This window comes from Bos grunniens, chromosome 4, assembly GCF_055505025.1.
Source record: "Bos grunniens cultivar Pamir isolate PY7600 chromosome 4, Bosgru_T2T1.0, whole genome shotgun sequence".
NCBI classification, from domain to species: domain Eukaryota; kingdom Metazoa; phylum Chordata; class Mammalia; order Artiodactyla; family Bovidae; genus Bos; species Bos grunniens.
In genome coordinates this window covers 70,050,879-70,072,622 of record NC_141168.1, presented here as the reverse complement: position 1 = coordinate 70,072,622, position 21,744 = coordinate 70,050,879, and the positions used below count along the sequence as shown (strand labels likewise).

General features: G+C 38.6%; 1 gene segment (V, D, J or C); it reads right to left on the bottom strand.

Annotated features, from left to right (window-relative positions):
- Window positions 1–773: 773 nt before the first annotated feature.
- LOC147374316 (T-cell receptor gamma chain C region DFL12-like) lies at window positions 774–21,744 on the bottom strand. The segment is given in 6 exon segments: window positions 774–1,227; window positions 3,337–3,375; window positions 5,304–5,351; window positions 5,639–5,758; window positions 8,076–8,405; window positions 21,620–21,744. Coding segments are annotated over 6 exon segments (705 nt in total).

Below are 21,744 nucleotides of genomic sequence, written 5' to 3'. Positions count from 1 at the left end.
GATTAATGGGATTACCTGATGAACAGTAGAAACGGAGTCTGTGTTCCATCTACATCTGATTTCTTTGCAGGGAAGTAAGCTTAGAAATGAATCTCAGTGCATTTGTGTATGTGTGGAATCTATTGTTCCTACAGTAGATTAGGAAGTACTGACAGTAGATACTAGTGTTGAGAACTTGCATGGACCAGGCATCATGGACTCATCTAATCCTCACACTCCAGGAGACAGGGCTCTGTAACTTCATTACACAGATGAGGAAATGATGACACAGAGAGCTCGAAGAGCTGTCTGAGATCACACAAGTGCTAATACAGACCCAGGGTTCAAACCCAGGCCCTCGACGGCCACAGTCTGCATGCTTCATCCTGCACCCGATGCTCCTCTGGTGTTGGCGCATTTCTCATCAGGGGTTAACACGAGGACCTGGAGTCAGGCTTGTGAGACCCTAGCACAGATCTGAGCACACACAGTGCAAGTCATGCTGGGTGTTATACTGTCACTATCCGAATGCCCCAACCCAATGAGTCTGCCTCTGGTGACTCTGAAAGAGAAGGAACACGGGCACCTTTGTTTGGCTCCTGTTGGACCAGCTCCACCAGTCGTCTTGCAGCCGGTGCCCCAGAGAAAGCACCATAACCACCATCTCAGTGAAAGACCTAGAAATGTGGTGTTGACCATTATTACATCAGCGCTAAATTTGATAGCCTGGTTATCATGCTGTTTCTCACCTTGGTTAGATTTCATGAAATTAAAGTACACAGAGAAAAGGGGGCTTGTGATTCTTTTGTATTTATTGTGCATGTTATGAAAATCTAAGTATAGAATTCGAGCAGCAAAGCTGACTTCTCCAGGGTGTGTGACAGGGAGGGTCAGGGTCGTGGTCTGGCTGGAGGTGCTGAGGGAGGAGACAGGGAGCTGCCCACTGTGTGCGCTCAGGAATTGAAAGGACTTGAGGGTGGGACAATTATGACATCATAGATAAATACACATCTGAACTGAGATAACCCAAACCAAAAAGCAAGCAGAGACTTTCTGGGACTGTAGAGGATGAAGGAAAGTTGATCTCTCGGTAGCCCCCCCATTACGAGATCTTCCTGTCTCAGCAGACGCCTGTTCTTCTAAACACACAGGAAATGATGACAACAAAGTAGACTGTGCTCAGGAAGAGGAGTAAGAGGTAGGTGTAATAGGCTGCAGAGGTGTTCATGAGCTGCAGCTGCAGGGTACCTAGGAGAAGTCATTTTGGTTAGTTTCAAGTGTTCTTTTGAGAGGAGAGGACATATTCACGGAAGTGGTCACAATGATTTATTTCTGGTGATCTGCAAAGAAGTGGCACTCCAAACCCTAAGAAAACAGATGCAACCACCATGAGCACCACCACCACCAGAACAACTCAGAATCTAGTTGACAATTCAAGTCAATCAACGACCTCAACTAAATCCAACAGAACCTTCCCAAATATTAAAAAGCAGGGTTGTGTTTTAAAAGAATGAGTCCAAATGGGAAAAATATCTATGATAAATAGCATTTTTTGCACCATCACATCTCTGAGTAACAATAAGAGGGGTTTGTTAACCCCTAACCAAATGTCAAACACTTATTCTGAGAGCTTTGCTTGCAAGATTCTAATCTTAGTTAAGTTTTCAAATAACCTACGAGATTATCATTTTCAACCCCTTTTACCAGTAAACTGAGGACAGAGAGAAATAATTTGCTTGGTGTCACTCATTTAGAAAGCACCAGAAATCACATTTCAATCCCAGCAACCTGAATCTGAAGAAGGTATTCTTAGCTGCTCTGTAGTCCTGCATTTCCATGTCCAATAAATATCCCAGACATCAAAGTTACGCATAAACAGCAAGTTGAATTGCTGATGTGGAAGCATCTGAGCCATTACATGTTGTGCACCAATGAGATTCTTATGAAGGGGATAAGCCAGGGAAATCTGGTTGTGACACAGTGAGGTGGGTGGAAGGCTTTAGTAAAGAGAACTTTGTACAAAATGGAAGAGAGTGGTTAGTCCAAAATCCCCGAAACCTTAGGAGCTCATGCCTCAGTCACCTGTCTTTGTTAGATGTCTAAACTCGTGCCTGTGATGTTCTAGGATGATTGCACTTACTCTCCTTCAAAGTTTTGCAAGAAATAGATGATGTCAAGAAGCAATTAACAATGATACTGGGCCTGACTTGCTACTCAATGGACTACAAGGCTGAGTTTCTTCCTGTATGTTCTATGCTTTACCTTCATGGAGTCAGAACTCCAGAATCACTAGTATGTGGTGTGGAAAGGATCTCAGGAGGAGGGACATGCTCATAACTCATGGCCTTGAGTCAGGTCAGATGTTAGCTGAGTTCCAGGCCCCCTGACACACTGGGAACGGAGGAGGGATCAGCAGGACCATTGCCAGCTCTTCTAAATTCACTGAGACCCTTCATGTAGGGAGAAGGGGCCACCAACTAGTACTCATCCTGTGCCAGCTAAATGGATACCCTGTGGGAGACATTCCACATAGGTGACCTTATCTCTGTAATAACTGAGTTGGGTGCAATTGTTCCCAGTTGGCAGAAGAGGGCACTATTGCCCAGAAATAGAAGTAATTACCCACCTTCGTGCAACTAATAATAAAAGACCTGGGGTTAAAGTGCTGTCTGGGATAGTTGGAAATCCACGCACTTATACCCTGTCCATGGGGCCACCCTGTCTCAGGGCCTCGGTTTTAGGATTCTTGCTCTATATCTTAGAGATGGAATAGAGAACTGAGGAAGTGTCTGAACCATGGATTCAGATGGCCTTTGTTGAATCCTCATATCTAGCTATGGAGCTTGGTACAAGGGATTTAAGTAATTTTGCCTAGTGGCCCTCATTGAAAAATTATGGGAAAATGTTACACCACCTCATAGGAGTGTTATGATGAAAAAAAATATTCACATAAGATCCAGCACAACACCTTATGTATATCAAGCTCTCAGCAAGTGTCAGTTCATGTATTAGTTACCAGCAAGGCCAAAATCTCAAAAATAATCTAGAAGCAACTTGACATCAAGTTTCTGCAATTATTACACACAAAATCTACACAACTGGGCAAAGCCCACCTTTGAAATAATTTGCAGCCTATCAGTTCATCCTCTCATTTAGAGTCATCTTACACCAAAACCAGCATTTAATGTGTTAAGATGACTCTTCGGGAACGATGGATTTACTTAAAATATGCAGTCTATTCTGCAATATCCAGAAATTTTTTTTCTACGTTGTATCAAGGAAGTCCAAAAGTTAAGTTTATCCAGAGGGAAAAAAGTGCTCTAACATGACACAAAGGCAGACAAAGACAGAACTTACTGCTTTCACCTTCCAGACATGCCTTTGTAGAATTAGTATCTAGAAGAAAGGAGAGCAGGTATTAATCAATTGTATTGTCAGTCATTCATAAATATTATTAGACAGTGGCACATATGTGGTTAACTATGTGTGTGTTAATGTATATATAATAGAAGATCTGCTAACACAGACAGGAGAGATACTCTGATTAAATGTATGAACACCACAGTTTCAGGAATAATTGACTTTTTCTTAACATTAACCAAGGAAGTTCAAGAGGTAATTGATAGGTAAAAATTCATGCTTTCTGCTGCTACTGCTAAGTCACTTCAGTCATGTCCGACTCTGTGCGACCCCATACACGGCAGCCCACCAGGCTCCCCTGTCCCTGGGATTCTCCAGGCAAGAACACTGGAGTGGGTTGCCATTTCCTTCTCCAATGCATGAAAGTGAAAAGTGGAAGTGAAGTCGCTCAGTCATGTCTGACTCATGCTTTCTAAAATATATATATATTATATATATATATATGTATACAATAACTTTTCTACTATGCTTGACAAAGGCTTGATAAAGAACACCAAAAAAAAAAGAAGAGATGGAGAAATTGGAAAACATAAACTAAATGAAACGGGAGCACTGAATATGAAATACAATAAGTGAAACAAACTAGATAAACGTAAAAGATCCTCATATAGTCCAGTTGCTTTTAAACATGCTTGCTTTTTAGAAACATATCTGGAACTCTGGCAAAAAAAAGCAGTACCTGGGCATTTGTATTTTTCAAAAAATTCCAAGTTAATTCTAATACACATCTGGATTTTAAAAAGTGTTTACAGGTTTTTCTATTAAATGGTAGTTTTGGTGATATAGAATTCTATTATTTTTCTGTTGACCAGTCATGATTCAACGGTATTAAGTGAGTACTAGTTAATGTTAGTGTTAGTCACTCAGTCGTGTCTGACTCTTTGTGACCCCATGGACTGTATAGCCTGCCATGTTCCTCCGTCCATAGGATTTTCCAGGCAAGAACCCTGGAGTGGGTTGCCATTTCATAATCACAATAGTGAAAGATGCTTATCAGTTTTCACAATCAATAGCCAAACAAAAAGTAAAAGAGAATTACAATAGCAAGCCATAATGGGAACATGATTAACCTAACGATATAAAACAATTACATACAGTTTGGGGGGTCAAGCAGAGTGACATGGTAAATGGGAGTGCATACATGCACATGTTTTCATCTGCCCAGCCAATCTGAATTATGACATTTTGATTTCATTTGTTTGACTTAGTTTGAATAAGATGCTAGATTTCTAATAAAAAAAAATAGATATGCAACAAGAAACAGATGTTTACTATTTAGCACAAGGAGCTATAGTCACTATCTTGTAATAACCTATAACAGAAAATAATGTCAAAAGTAATATATGAGTATAAGTGACAAAAAATTCTACTTTTAGAAATTTGGTAATGTTTATCTTTGTCAGTTTTTCTAAATGGCCTATGGATATCTAATAACAATGTATGAGGTACAAAATGTTAAATATATTTGTATAGGATATAAGATTAAGATAAATTAATATAAATAGAAATCTATTATATTTAAATTATTAATGACATCATTCAAGATGCTCCCATTTTTATTTTTTCTGCGCTTTGATAAAATATTCTCAGAGAAATGTTAATATGTCTCATTATGATTATATGTTTTTTTCTTTTCCCTTATATTTCTCCTGATTTTTGCTTTAGGTATCTTTGTTTCTTTGTTGTTAGGTGTCTAACTGTTTATGATGTCTATTTCCTTGTGAATTGTACCTGTTTTTGGTATCATTTTTTTTGAATTGTACTTGTTTTTTGAATTGCATCATTCAAAATATTCATCTCTGTTACATTTAAAAATAAATAAATAACATTTTTGAGAAAGGTATTGATCAGGAAGGGAAAAAGTGCTATAGGATGTCTTAAAGGCAAACATAAGCAAAACTTACCACTTTCATTTTTCAGACAAGCTTTTTTAGAACCAGTACCTGTAACTTCTGAAAGAAAGGAAGCAAGTATTAATCAATTGTCCACACCCATTAGTTTACAGTGAGTGCATATGTATGTATAATATGGTGTCTGTGTATATATACATACACATATGTATATAATCTATAGACAGATGACAGCAGAGATGATCAGTAAAACTATAACAATGATGAGCCCCACAATTTCAGATAATTGGTCTTTTCCACTTTACAACAGAGAAGTTCAAAAGATAAATAGATCAGGAAGAAAGAAAGACTAAAACATGACATAAAGATAAATCTGTACAAAAACTTACTGCTTTCATCGGTCAAACAATCATTTGGAGGCTCAGTAGTAGGAGGCTCAGTAGTAGGAGGCTTAGTAGTAGGAGGCTTAGTAGTAGGAGGCTCAGTAGTAGGGACAAGTGAGGTGACAACTACAAGAAATGAGAACAAGTATTAATGAATTATCTGTGCCCATTATTTGATACTGTGAGTATGTTTCAGCAGTAAAGAATCCACCTGCAGGGCAGTAGTCACAGGAGACACAGGTTTGGTGCCTGGGTCAGGAAGATCCCCTGGAGGAGGGCACAGCAACCCATTCTGATAGTCTTGCCTGGAGACCCCCATGGACAGAGAAGCCCGGTGGGCTACAGTCCATGGGGTTGCAAAGATTTGGACACGACTGAAGCGACTTCGCACACATGCACATATGTTTATACGTGTATGTATATTGCAGTATATATGTATGTGTAATATACATATATTCCCTTGCTGCTGCTAAGTTGCTTCAGTTGTGTCCGACCCTGTGCGACCCCATACACAGCAGCCCACCAGGCTCCCCGTCCCTGGGATTCTCCAGGCAAGAACACTGGAGTGGGTTATATATTCCCTTACAATTACTTTATTCACTAAAAGATAAACAAACCTCTTATTAACATGCATTGGTTGAGGCAGAAACAATAAAGTAATAAAGTTTTATAATAAACTTTATGTGTTTATTATAAGTTCTCTTTCTCAGTGAAGGTTGGTCAAAAACTAGGACCAGATTAGATTTATTTCTCTGTAAAATCATTTCATTAATATGTACTTCATGTTATATTCTTAGCTTTTATCAAAAACAAAACAATTTTAAGAAACAGCATTGGAAATTTGCTATAGAATAGCATTAACCAAAATGCCATCATTAGCTTTACAGCCATTAGAAACCCTTGGAATGCATTTGTTTCAGAATTGTGTTCAGGTAAAACACATTATGAACTGGAATATCTCTCTAATATGGTAACTGTCACAATGAAACTTATATACTTATTTTTTTCTCATCACACACAAAAATTATAACCTAGTACTTTTAGTGTCCTTAAGTAGGACACTTAAAGCCATGATTACATTACACTGCAAATTTGCTTCTTTTCTATTAGAATAAAAATTAAGATTTAGAGCTAATTTTGTAATTTTATTTTTAATTAGTTTTAGAAGAGGATATAAATGGATATTATAAATATATGAATAAGTACAGACATGTCATATTTTGGAAAGCAAGTGTTTTCTCTGATGTTATTTCATTTGTTCTTCATTGCAGCCCCAGGACAAAACCAAGTGTTCAAACCTGATTAGATTATTGGATAAACTAAGAATCAGAGAAGATAAAGACTTACTTCAGAAATTCAGACTGGTGCATAGCAAACATCTATGTACATTTTATGTGCTTGGTTCCCACTGCTTTAAAAAGGTTTCCTAACCACAGGTAAAAATACAAAATGATTCCTTCTGATGGGCGCTTTGGAGACTTTGGTCTGTTAGGTGAACATGCAGGACATTAAATCCTGAATCCAGGGAGTACAGGACCACTGCCAGGGCCGAGGCACATCCCAGCTCTCTGCCCACACTGCATGGACATGTCCAGCATCTGCTCATGGGGGCTGCTTTGAGATGTCATGCCTGGATCACAGGTGACCCTAAGTCATCAAGAAAAGTGTATATTCTCTTGACTGTAATGCATCCTCCTTGGGCAGTAATTCACCCCAGTGTGTCCATCCGTACATCCCTCCAGACCTGGCATGTGCTAGGGCTGCAATAAAACTATCTTGAAAGACCTTTTCTAATAGCAGGAAATGCATTCATTAAGTAGAATGGGAGTAAGTTTGTACACTTTAGCATCACCCAATCTTTGATTACAAATTTTATCTTATAGTGGTATGTAAAATACAAATTTCAAAAATCTAAGCCCTTAAAAAACCACCTGGTCAAATTATTCTTTTGCTGAGCTGAAATTTGGCTCCCTTATACAAAGACCATTTTGTCATTTAATAACTCATTGCTTTGGAATTGTAAAGGAGAACTGAATTGAGAATGACTTTGCCTGCTGAAGGACATTCCTGAAAGATGTAGAAGTGTTGTTATTTCCTGACCAACCAAGATCCCCAACAGTGAAGATCTGTTGTGTGCTAAGTTGCTCGATGCTTTCACATATGTTGTTTCGTTTAATCCATACAACAACTCTAACACTTAAACATCATATGATCTTAATATTTTGGAAGATGAAACTGAGGGTGAGAGAAGTAAAATTTTTTCTTTTCTATGTTTCAAAGCCTATCCTATTTTAATCGTATGGGGAGATAGCTACCATTAAATGAAACATCATTTTATCAAGACATATTTGTTTGTTTTTCATTAACACTTAGCCGGAAAGGTGGGTATTACCTTTGAAAAACAGTATTTTGGGAGGTTATATTTACATTTATATTCACTTACCTTCTTTTATTGAAGGAAAAATAATCTCTTGATCAATTCCTCCTATATTTTTCTTGTGTTTGACAACACATACATGTTGTTTATCCATAGAGTTTTCGGTCACGGTCAGCCAGCTGAACTTCATGTAGGTGTCCTTGGTCTTCATGGTATTTCCCTGCTGGGATGGCAGAGCTCTTTTGTCATTTTTTGCTCTCCAAGAAACTGTAATAACATCAGGGAAAAATTTCTCCAGGAGACAAAGATATGTTCCAGCATTATCATGGTTGATTTCAGCAATTGAAGGAAGAAAAACAGTGGGCTTGGGGGAAGTGTCTGCCTCGAGGTTTCTCTCTGTAGGGAAATATGGAATAGTAATGAAAAAGAATGGTTAAAGAAACACCAACATGTTGTGGCTTGGAAAAACCTAGTGAGTAGTAAAAGAACAGAAGGCTACTGCTCACTATGGCCTTTCATCCACAGTACGTTGTTCGGTGCTTGCTGCTAAGTCGCTTCAGTCATGTCTGACTCTGTGCGACCCCAGAGATGACAGCCCACCAGGCTCCCCCGTCCCTGGGATTCTCCAGGCAAGAACACTGGAGTGGGTTGCCATTTCCTTCTCCAATGCATGAAAGTGAACAGTGAAAGTGAACTCGCTCAGTTGTGTCCGACTCTCAGCGACCCCATGGACTGCAGTCTACCAGGCTCCTCGGTCCATGGGATTTTCCAGGCAAGAGTACTGGAGTGGGGTGCCATTGCCTTCTCCTGTTAGGTGCTTAGTACTGTTCTATTTTTAATGGCAAGAGAAGTTCAAGACTTCATGGGACTTGCCCAAAGTCACAGGTGCTAAGTAGCAGAGCTGGATTATAACTTGACCTTCACTTTTTCTCCATATGTAGAGATGAGGTGCATCTTGTGTGCGTGCCAAGTCGCTTCAGTGGAGTCTGACTCTTTATGACCTAATGACTATAGCCTGCCAGTCTCCTCTGTCCATGGGATTATGACTTTTAAATATCCCATATAAATACCCCACATCAAGACTTCCAACATTCATGAACATGTTTATTGATTGAATCCATGCTTCCTACAGTGGAAATGTGGAGTCCCAATCACTGGACTGCCAGGGAAGTCCCCAGTTATCTTTTCAAAAATCTCTTTTGTTCTATAATACTGGAGCCTGTTTTGAAGTAGATGGGTGGGTGGTGGGATTAGGGGAGGCGGGGGCAATTGGGTATGATGGTTTCTGTATTGGTGAAAATCTTTGCTAGCTTCTAAACTACTTCCCTTTCCCATCCTGTGTTTTGCAATTTATGCTCTCTTTGTCCAAATAACACATTCTCATATTCTGCAACTCTGTGGAATCTCACCCTTCATTTAACTGATTCTGGAATGAATCATAAAAATAAATACCCAGAGAAAATTTATTGGTTTTGCAAAGCAATATAGTTACTTTTGAGAATGGGAATCAACACCCATGTGTACTTGACACGTGTACTGTGAAGTTGAACTTTGAGCTCTAGATGTGGATCCCATGCCCGATTCTGAAGTGAGGAAATTCTCTTTATTTCTAATTTTATATGACCTCTCAATTTTATACCTGAACCACTCCAGATTTGTAGAGTAGAGCAGCATGTTATTTATAGTGCCTTGATTGTATAACGGTACTTCCAAAACTTCTATTAAAAATGTATTATTAATCCCAAACTCCTAATTTGGGATTAGCAGATACACACTACTGTATATAAAATAGATAAACAATAAGAACCTACTATGTAGAACAGAGAAGTATATTAAATATCTTGCAATAACCTTTAATCAGAGAAGGCAATGGCACCCCACTCCAGTACTCTTGCCTGGAGAATCCCATGGACAGAGGAGACTGGTAGGCTGCAGTCCATGGGGTCGCTAAGAGTCAGGCATGACTGAGCGACTTCACTTTCACTTTTCACTTTCATGCATTGGAGAAGGAAATGGCAACCCACTCCAGTGTTCTTGCCTGGAGAATCTCAGGGACGGGGAAGCCTGGTGGGCTGCTGTCTCTGGGGTTGCACAGAGTCGGACACAACTGAAGCGAAATAGCAGCAGCAGCAATAACCTTTAATGGAAAAGAATCTGAAAAATAATACACACACAAAAAAAAACTGAATCACTTTGCTGTATACCTGAAAATAACCCAACGTTGTGAACGAACTATACTTTCATGTAAAAAATTTTTTTTTTTATTATTACAAACTAAATATTTGAAGCTCTTTCACACTTAAATAAGAATTTTTAATTCATGAGATTTCTATCTATATTTAATTGACTTCACTTCTTGATCATTTTCTTTATAAATTAAAACTTTTTTCTGATAAGTATGAGCATGAAGCCCAAGCTTACTGGTTATATATTTTAGAGCCAATAAATGTTGTTGTTAGAAATGATGTCAATTAAATTAAAGGATTAAGATTTAAAGCATATAGAAAAATAGGACATATAAAAAATAAACATATTTTAATCTCATTTTTTCTTGCCATGTACCAAAGTCTGCTAAAGAGAAACAGATACCTTCCAATTCAATTTATGTGTGTGAGGGAACCATAAGATAACTTTCTATTTGTTAATAGTACAGCTGCATCCCCTGAAGAATTTCAATTCATCAACAGTTTAGCTACCAACACTCTGCCTCTTGGATGCAATTTTCCCTTTACATTTGAATAAACACCTATGCAACACATATGACGTGTTAGCCAACAAAACGTATGGTGCTCAGTCGTGTCCAACTTTTTGCAACCCTATGGACTGTAGCCCGCCTGGCTCCTCTGTCCACGGGCTTATCCAGACAGAAATACTCATGCATTAGACAACATGCTAAATACTTCATCACACAGTCTCATTTAATTCTCATACACCCCCTGCTGGATAATACCGTTATACTATTTTACAGATTAGGAGACTGAGTCCAGAGAATAACGTCCATGTTCATATACATAGTTAGTGGTGGATCGGAAGTTCAAGGTCAGCCTGACTCCAAAGCCCACTTTCTTTGGAAATGCCCCTTCAGCATCAGGAAAGGAGACATGTTAACTCATAAAACTTACCTGTAATGACAAACTTCAACCCTGGGCCAAATACTTTCATGATGATTATGTACATTATACATGAGCCCTTCATAGAAGTCCACACAGACACGAAGGCAAATTTTTTATAATATTTGTACAGTGTTGTCTATGCTCTCCTCTACTATGTGAATTTGTTGTAAAATCTCTCCTAAATCTCTACATCTAATTCCCATCCACTTTCATTTTTGGTAAATATAATTCCTATTTAATTATTTCTTACCTTCCCTCTATTATCTTGAAAAAAAATTATATTCTTCTGATACTTACCTGTGACAATGAGTTTTGCTCCAACATTGAAGTTTTTTATGTAATTATTCCACAGTGATTCAAGTCATATCAAAAACTTTAGACTAATTAGCTTCTCTGATTTCTTCAAATTCTAGTAGAACTAGATTCTAGTTCTTGATGATGACTTGGAATTCAAGACACTAGGCTTCTGGTCCTGGTTCATTTCGCTCCTAACAAGCTCTGTGGTTGAGCAAATCAAGAAAACTAACGCCTTGGGTACCTTATTTATTTGAAAATGACCGTGCTACTGTTAAGTCAAATGAACATCCTTATTAGTGTTTTGGTGAGCTCAAAATGAAACAAGATCTGAAAAGTCATTTGAATAAAAATTATGTAGAGGTAAGAGGTTGTAAATATTACTATATTATCATTGATATTATTATTAGTATTTTTATTTGTGATAATTGTGTGGTCCAACATGACATTTTAATATCATGGGAGCAAATCTTGCCTATCTGATGGGAATTCAGTATCTGGGGTTTACAAGTAGATCCATAGCAACTGATGACTTGTTTGCATTCCTCTGTGTTTTGATATGTCTGGGATTCTCCAAGCCGGTATCACAGCTTTTCACACACCCAGTTAATAGGCAGTCATTTGTTCTGTCGTATTTGCTGCCTTTCCAGGGTGAACAAAATCTAAGGGAACATTGGCTAAAGCCTAATGTATGCAGCCAGTATATGGAACGTCACTTCTGCTGTCCACAACAAATGGCTTTTTCCCCAACAACAGCACAATCGATGGGTATCTCAAGATTTTACCAGAAATTTCAGCTTCAAAAAATCTATCCAGTTCATGCCCAAAGTTCAGCTTGCAGCTCCAGGTATGGGCTTTATGACAAATGACCACAAAAATGGCAGGATGCCTGGTACTCAAATTCTCCTTTGTTAAATTGGATTGCTTCATTACCTGCCTCATCTTATCAGCTGAGGGTCACCATTCATGAATGACATTACATTTTGGTGCCCATTGCATTGATGCATAAACATATTTGTTTGAAGACCATTTCTTCCATTTTATAAACTGGATATTGAAGGCAGTGTCCCCTTTTTACTTAATTTTCCTACTAAAGACTTCCACATTGAAGTTCTTTTTTCTAATTTTGTGGTGGGAAAACATTTGAAAATTTGGTGTGCTTATTTTAGTCGGTTAATATAGGGTATCTATTCCACTACATTTTTTTCTTGCTGTATTATTTCTTATTTTTAATTCACTTCTTTTGGATTGAGATAGAACTGACACATATTCTGAATGTTTAATAAATGCACATTCATGTGACTTCCATGATCTTTGTGAGGGAAAGAGACGTCATTTCAGTGCTTTGATTAAAAGCAAGAGCATTGTTTTCACATGTGAGCAGCAATACAAAGTATGAGCTATTACTAATAGTTACAGAATCCAGGTCAGACTACAGAAGGGTAAATATTCAGGATATAAAGATGTGACTTAATGTTTCAAATATCACATAATGATCCAGTCCTCTTACTTTGACAAGTCTCTACTGGATCCCAAAGTTTGCCACAGTAGCTAGTCATGTGACTTTAGGCAAGTAACTAAACTTCTCTAAACCTCAGTTTCTTTATCTATAAAATGGGAATGACAGGATTACTGGTGAGGAACGTATAAGGCATTGAAACTACATATCATGGTGTCTGCTGCTAAGTCACTCCAGTCGTGTCCGACTCTGTGGGACCCCATAGACGGCAGCCCACCAGGCTCCCCCGTCCCTGGGATTCTCCAGGCAAGAACACTGGAGTGGGTTGCCATTTCCTTCTCCAATGCATGAAAGTGGAAAGTGAAAGTGAAGTCACTCAGTTGTGTCCGACTCTTCGCGACCCCATGGACTGCAGCCCACCAGGCTCCTCCGTCCATGGGATTTTCCAGGCCAAGAGTACTGGAGTGGGGTGCCATTGCCTTCTCCAATCATGATGTCTATCCTTCAGTAAATATTAATTAACATTAAAATTCTCTTTAATGGCATGTTTTGCGTCCATTTCATCAAAATCTTCCACCAAACAAAAGATATGTTTTTTATAAGCAATAACTATTACACCAAGCTCAACAATCCAAGGCGTCCTATTCTGCAGCCATGGACCATAGAAGACAGGTCTCAGGTAAGCCAGAATCTAGAATGCTTTTCCACTAGAATAGAAGCTGTTTGGTGTTGAGACTTGTTCTGTGTCTTGTTCGCCCTTCTGTCTGCAGCTCCCAGCACAGAAACTGTCCTCAATAAATATTTGCTGAGAGAATGAAAGAGCAAAGGAGAATGCCCAGCCATGAAGACACTTTCATGAACTTTGGAGCTGAAATGGCTCATTGAGCTCACAAACTGGTCCATGTCCAGACAATTTCACAAGAGATGAGGTAGTTTAAATTTCAAATAACCTCAGCCTCCTTCTAAGAAGCTAGAGTAATAAGAAGTGAGATTTATCAATGTTTTATAATCATTTACTGTAAGAATTTTCTTGCACTGCTCTTAGGGATGAGATGAAAATCAGTAATACTGGTTTTGCAGGAGATTCAGGAGCACAGTATTTTATCTCAAAATATAGAGAAGAGATAGTAAGAAAAGTGTTTCTCACTTAATAGACTGCCTACGAGAAAAGGAACTTGAACTAATAACTTATACCAATGTGATGATATAATATGCTATTTATGTTAGAATATAGAAAGATAAATGAAGCAATAAGACAGACATGGTCTTCAGAATACTTTACTATCTAGCCTGAGTCTATTTTGTGTGTGTTTTCTAGAACAAATTTCAACTGCTTACAAGCAGGGACAAGAATAAACCATTTACAAGGTGATTTAGTTTCCATATACAGTGACCAATAGCTGTAAAACTACTGTTTAGATGCTGAGGCCAAGAATGTGGCAGCCATATCAGGGAGATCCCAGGTTGTTTCTACAAAGCATCTCTCAGTATTTTATGACTACAGTAAGAATAGAAAAATGATACTTACCAGGAAGAGTTACTATGATGTTAGCTCCTTCTCCAAATATCTTCCTCCAGCCTGAGCTGTCACAATGGTAAAAGCTCCTACAATAATCCAGCCTTTTTCTACCTTTATAAAGTGACTAGAAGTCAAAAACTTCATCCTGGCAGTTTGATCTGAATTCTTTTGGAAATCCTTGGATATAGGTTTCACAGCATCCAATGTTTTATAAGTTTTCCTCAGATTAGTTGTTATTATTCAGTCACTAGGATGTGTTTGACTCCTTTGCAACCCCTTGGACTGTAGCCCGCCATGGGATTTCCCAGGGAAGAATATGGGAGTGGGTTGCCATTTCCTTCCCCAGGGAATCTTCCTGACTCAGGGATCCACTGGGGAAGCCACTTTCCTCAGATAAATGGGCCCAAATATCTGCTTTCCAAAGAGTAGTAATCACTAAAAACACTGATGAAAGATGAAAAGGATAAAAACAGGAAAGAACACACCACTGACACCAGCTGGTTACCCACCTGGGTTTCTAAATTTCCAGGAACAGTATTCAAAGGATCAAGACTTTTTTTTTTATTTCCAGGTGTTCAGTTCTGTTGAAACTGCTCAGAGTTTGCATCAGTTGAAAGGCAATTCTCTTTTCACAAACACCAGGGCTGTTTAGCGATTTGGGAATGTATTGCTAAAAGGAGGAAAACCTTCAGTAACTGAAAATGCAAATACCCCATCAGCCATCACATGTGGACCTGAGAAATGTGAACAAACGCTCCATTCATTGGGCAGCACAATTCTTTACCAAGGTAAAGGGAAATGAGAAAATAAGTCCTATGATGACTTATTTAATATTATTTTTCCTAGGATAAAGGAAGAAATTTGCAGAATTCTCTCCATTGAAATAAAACTTTCTTTCAACTAACACTTGAAAACAATATCCATTTCTCTGATAGTCAAAAGAAGTCTCTTTGTGGCTATTCTGTAATTTCAAGCCACTCATCTTGGGGCAGGGGGAAAGAAATTGCCAGGAGCAGCTGAGTACTCCTCTGAGCACAGATGAGCTGTCCATCTGCCAGGACGAGACAGGACAGGCTCTTACTGCCTCCATGTCTACTCCAGATGCACTTGTTCACGATCTCAGTCCCGTGAGCAATCAGTTCCGCTGCCCCAAGGATGAAAGTAAGAGGGTCATGTTGGGTAACTGTCCATTCACAGGAGCTCAGCTCACAGTCCCAACACAATGGGAGGGGATGAGAGATTCAGATGCCAATTATATTTAGATAGATTGTTTTTTTTTAATTGAGAGTTCATGGGAATTTCCTGGCAGTACAGTGGTTAGGACTCTGCACTTTTACTGCTTTTACTGGGCTCAATCTCTGGTGGGGGAAATAATATCTCATGATCCACAGTATGTTTACAGAAAAAATTGGGAATTCTAAGTCATTAGTACTTCGGGCTGTCATATACCCTTTGCATCTATTGTAGTCATGAATGATGTCCCCTCAGTTCCTTTCTGAAAACTTGTCCTGTGATTTTCCTTATTCCAAGACCATGAGCAGAATTATCAGGAGCTTTAGGAATTGTTTGTTTTTCAAAATACATGAAAGATTTAAGCAATAAAATGCAAAAGAGTAACTAAACAGTTATGCAATTAATAAGTTTTATTAAATATAAGAACAGTAAGAAGAAAGAGTATAAGGTTTTACTAAAGGGCATAAAATTAAACCTGCATAAATGGAGAGACATATGATATTCACGAAGGAAAAGCTCAATGTCATAAACATGCAAACTCTTCTTAGAATCATGTGTATAAATAGACTAATTCCAATGAGACTTAAGGTGACATTTTATTTTTTTGTTCCATGTTGTAAAGATTGGGGCTGAGCTAGTTATGTTTACTTTAAATTGATATAAAATGTAAATATAAAATAATTTTAAAATTTTTATTAAAATAATTATTTTAAATAACTAATTTGGCATAGCAGCTCTTAACCCTTATTGCAAAGTTACTGACATAACATGATAATGGAGTAAGAATACTGAGACACAAATAAAACACATATCCTCCAAGCATATGTTAATATAAAAATATAATTAAGGCATTTTTAATTGTAGGGAAATGATAGATTGTCTTAAAACTAGTTATGAACTATTAATTATATGTTGGAAGAAAAAATAGCTCTCTATCAAATACCATAAAGGTTAGGTTTGTATTAAAAGGCATCTAAAGTGTGAGTTATAAAGAACAATGAATGAAGGTCACTCAGTCGGGTCTGACTCTTGCGACCCCATGGACTGTAGCACACGAGGTTCCTCTGTCCATAGGATTCTCCAGGCAAGAATACTGGAGTGGGTTGCCATTTCCTTCTCCACGGGATCTTCCTGACCTAGGAATCAAACCCGAGTCTCTTGCATTGCAGGCAGATTCTTGACTGAGCTATGAGTAGGGGACTAACTGAGTCCTCGGGCAGAAAATCTTGCAATGTGAAGAGCACAGGAGACACCTTTACTTAATGTTTAATTTTTAAGAAGGAGAAATTTGGAGAATTTTTTTCTCTTTTTTTAAAATTGAAGCGTAGTTGATTTACAATTTGTGGCAATCTCTGCTGTATAGCAAAGTGACTTGGTTTTACACGTATATATGTTCTTTTTTTTTCAACATTGTTTTCCATTATGATTCATCCCAGGATATTAGATGTAGTTCCTGGTGCAATACAGTAGGATCTTGTTGTTTATCGATTCTAAATGTAATAGTTTACATCTGCCAACTCCAACGGAAAAGGCAATGGCAATCCACTCCAGTACTCTTGCCTGGAAAATCCCATGGGTGGAGGAGCCTGGTAGGCTGCAGCCCATGGGTGCGAAGAGTCGGACAAGACTGAGCGACTTCACTTTCATTTTCCCTTTCCACTTTCATGCATCGGAGAAGGAAATGGCAACCCACTCCAGTGTTCTTGCCTGGAGAATCCCAGGGACGGGGGAGCCTGGTGGGCTGCCGTCTATGGGGTCGCACAGAGTCCGACACGACTGAAGTGACTTAGCAGCAGCAGCAGCAGCCAACTCCAAATTCCTAGTCCATCCCTCTTCTCCTCTTCCTCCCTGTTGGCAACCACAAGTCTGATCTCTATGTCTATGAGTCTGTTTCTGTTTCAAAGATAGATTTATTTGTGTCGTATTTTAGATTCCACATATAAGTAATATCATATGGTATTTGTCTTTCTTTTTCTGACTTACTTCACTCAATCTCTAGTTGTATCCATGTTGCTGCAAATTGCAGTGTTTTGTTCTTCTTATGGCTAAGTAGTATTCCACTATAGATATGTACCACATCTTCCTTATCCATTCATCTGTCAATGGATATTTAGGCTGTTTCCATGTTCAGGTTGTCGTGAGTAGTGCTGCTATGAACAGAGGGGTGCAGGCACTATTCAGATGACTGTTTTGTCCTGGTATATGGCCTGGAGTGGGCTTGCTAGGTCATATGGTAATTCTATTTTTAATTTTCTGGGAGACCTCCATACTGTTTTCCATAGTGGTTGCACCAATTTACATTCCCACTGACAGTGTATTAAGATTCCCTTTCTTCACACCCTTTCCAGCATGTGTTATTTGCAGACATTTTAATGATAGCCATTCTGACTGGCATGAAGTTACACCTTGTTGTAGATTTGATTTGCATTTCTCTAATAATTAGTGATGTTGGGCATCTTTTCATGTGCCTAGTGGCCATCTGTATGTCTTCTTTGAGGAAATGTCTATTAAGGTGTTCAGCTCACTTTGCCTCTGGGTTGTTTGTTTTTTGTTTTTGTTGTATGATCTGTTTACATATTTTGGAAATTAAGCCCTTGTTGGTCACATCATTTATAAATAGTTTCTCCAATTCTATTGGTTGTCTTTTTTTTTTATGGTTTATTTTGATGTGAAAAAGCTTGTAAGTTTGACTAGGTCCCATTTGTTTATTTTTGTTTTTATTTCTATTGCCTTCAGAGACTGACCTAAGAAAACATTGGTATGAGTTATGTCAGAGAATGTTTTGCCTATGCTTTCTTCTAGGAAAGGTATGGTGTCATGTTTTATGTTTAAATCTTTAAGCCATTATGAGTTTATTTTTGTGTATGGGGTGAGAGTGTGTTCTAACTTCATTGATTTATGTGCATCTGTCCAACTTTCCCAGCACCACTTGCTGAAGAGACTTTTCCCCCCTGTTTTTATATTCTTGCTGGAGAACTTGTACTTTTTAGAACATTTCTAGGAATGTATTCATTTCTTCTAGGCAGTCTATTTTCTTGCCATGTATTGAGTAATTATTTGTAGTAATGAGTTACTGCTGTTTGTATTTTGGTGGTATCAGCTGTTAACTTCTTCTAATTTCATGTCTAATTTTGTATCTTTGAGTTCTCTCTCTCTCTCTCTTTTTTTTTTTTCCTGATGAGTTTGGCTAAAGGTTTACCAATTTGTTTGTCTTTTCAAATAACCAGCTCTTGGTGTATTGATCTTTTCTATGATGTTTTTAGTCTCTATTTTACTTTACTCTGATTTTTATTCTCTTTCATTTACCTTTGGTTTTATTTGTTCTTTTTCCTAGTTCTTTTAGGTGTAAGATTAGGCTGTTTGTTTGAGGTTTTTCTTGTATCTTGAGGTAGGCTTGTATCACTATAAACTTCTCTCTTAGAACAGCTTTTGCTGTATACCACAGAGTTTTTTTTGTATGCTGTTTTCCCGTTTTCATTGTCTTCAAGGATTGTTTATTTCCTCTGATTTCTTCAATCACACCTGGGTTGTGTACAGCATACTGCTTATCCTACATGTGTCTTTGTTTCTCGTACATACAGTGTCTCTACCTCTGGCTGTGTCCTTAGAGAAAATGACCCGAATAAACAGAGACAGAGAATGGAAACTGAGGGAGGGATCATAAGGGTTCTGTGAGTACATGGAAAAGTAGTTATCACAAAGGGTAAAGAAAAACAGTGATATAATAATGCTTTAGTCAGTAATTGGGGGAGAAATTGGATCTCCACATTAAGATTGCTACCTTACACCCATACACAAAAATTCAAAATAAAGTGGATCAAGGAATCAAAAGGCCAAAACGAAGTCTTAACACCATTGGAAAAGTATAAACGAAAATATATTATGCTTCAGGCTTTCCTAAAGCTGCAAATAGTTATAGTATGTGGTTGCTGATACAGTAGAGCAAGCTAAAGCCAGTGCATTTACTATCCAATTCCTTGCTGTCTGCAGTCACTGAACTAAGAAGAATCTGAAGCTTTGATTTGTGGTGTGAGACCGTTTTTTGTTTTGTTTTGTTTTTATTCCGAGATTCTGATAGAGAAATGTGATGACCTGGAGAGCAGCAGCACCCAGGATGCAACAAGACAGATGGGGCTTTGGGGTTGGGGATAAGACCATGAACACTATTCTAGTAGGCATTCCTGTGCTAGTGCAGCAAGACTTACAAATCAACTTGAAGAAGAATCACTAGGAGTCTATCAAAAAATGCACATTTTCAGCTTTTGTTCCGTGATTCTGATTCACTCTGTTGAGTGTCACCCAGAACATGCACTTTTATTCCAATTCAGGTACTTCTGATGTGGGTGGTACGTGGAGCACAGTTTGAGAAACACTGTTCTAGAAGCTCAGATACTAGTACAGATTTGGAGGAACCAATGCACAAGAGACCATATACATGTGAGCTGGTATTTCTGTATTTCAATATCAATTTTTCTTCCTTAAACCTGCCCAATAAGGCAGCCACAATCCTTGGAGATATAACTTTTCAATTGAAATATATACCATTCTTTGATTGTTCACCCAAAGTGTTCTTTAATTTTAATTATTGAGAAAACTATGATCTGATAAGTTTCATTCTAGTTTGGCACTTGGCCTTGTTAATGGTAGGGAGTGGGGGTAGAAAGAAGCTTTGGCTTTACTTGTTGAAGACAGTTCTGGCTGTGGGCTGAACTTCAACAGAGGGTATAAGTAGAATACAACAATGGGGCGCTCTCATAGCTCATTCAGTAAAGAATCTACCTGCAAAATCACAGGAGACCTGGGTTCAATTCCTGGGTCTGGAAGATCCCCTGGAGAAGGAAATGGCAACCCACTCCAATATTCTTGCCTGGAGAATTCTTGCTGTGGACAGAGGAGCCTGGCAAGCTACAGTCCAAGGGGTCTCAAGAGTTGGACACAACTTAGTGACTAAACCACCAACCACCAACACCTAAAACAATAACTTTTCCCCCTACCCTCGTTGATTATGTAAGAGAGATATCAGTTTTTTCCAAAAGATAAATTGGATACCAGCTTGAGGTTCAAGAAGTCCGAGTTTTCATTCCATCATTTCTCAGTCTTCATACTCCTGGATAATAAAGATGATCTATTCCCAGCCATTTTCTCTGCATAATCATCAGGTGAATGGTTCAGTATTATCTAGCCTTTCCATTTTCCTCTCCTAAATATCTCCCCTCACAGATAATCCTAGGTTCTCTGTCTGTCTTAAAGAGAAAATAATATGAACTCTACCAGCTTCTGGGAGAGCTGAGAATATGCTGCCTGCCAGACTGCTTGCCTATAGACTGGAGATGGAGGCCTGTTTTTAGGAAAAACTATGGCTATTGTGGGGAGGTAGAAGGTGGCCATGGAATATAAAGTTTGATTCATGGGCATCGAGTTCAGGGTTTTTTTTTGTTTAGAGTAAAAAGGAATTGGAGGAGGAAGTGAAGCAGCTGCTGATATCAGGGCTGTGATTTTCAGCCACAAGCAAAATTTCCAGTGCAGTGTACAGGAAGTCTGAACCAACGTGCTTATCCCAGATAGCACAGTAGTATATGCCGGAATCACTTGCTTGCAGATTTAGGATTGCAAATGTATAGCTCCTCCCTGTGCCCTTATAGACATGGTATTTTGTTTCACTGATTCCTGATTCAAGCACAGCCTTTGAGTTGTAGCTGTCGTAGTATAAAAGACGTCTGGGGGCCGTCCCCTCCTCATGTTTGTACAAGTGGATATAGGTGGCCCCTTGTGTAAGATCACAAGGGAATGAAGCAGTCTCCCCAGTATTACTAGTGATTAACATCAAGTCAGAAGATACCTGCATGACTGCAATGGGAAAAGCAACAAAAAATAATGAAGAGGAAGCATTAATTTCTTAGTATGACCCTCTTCCCCACAATCCACCACCCCACCCTCCAACATTGCCACAAAATACAGAAAAATTCCAGGAGCATCCAGGCAGCACACTTACCGGGAGCCAGGACAACCAGAAGCAGTGCTGGGGCCCGCATCCTGCCCCAGCAGTGAGCTAGACTGGGATTCTGAGCAGATGTGACAGGCAGAGAAGTCAGGGAGGATCTCTCTTAAAGACCACCA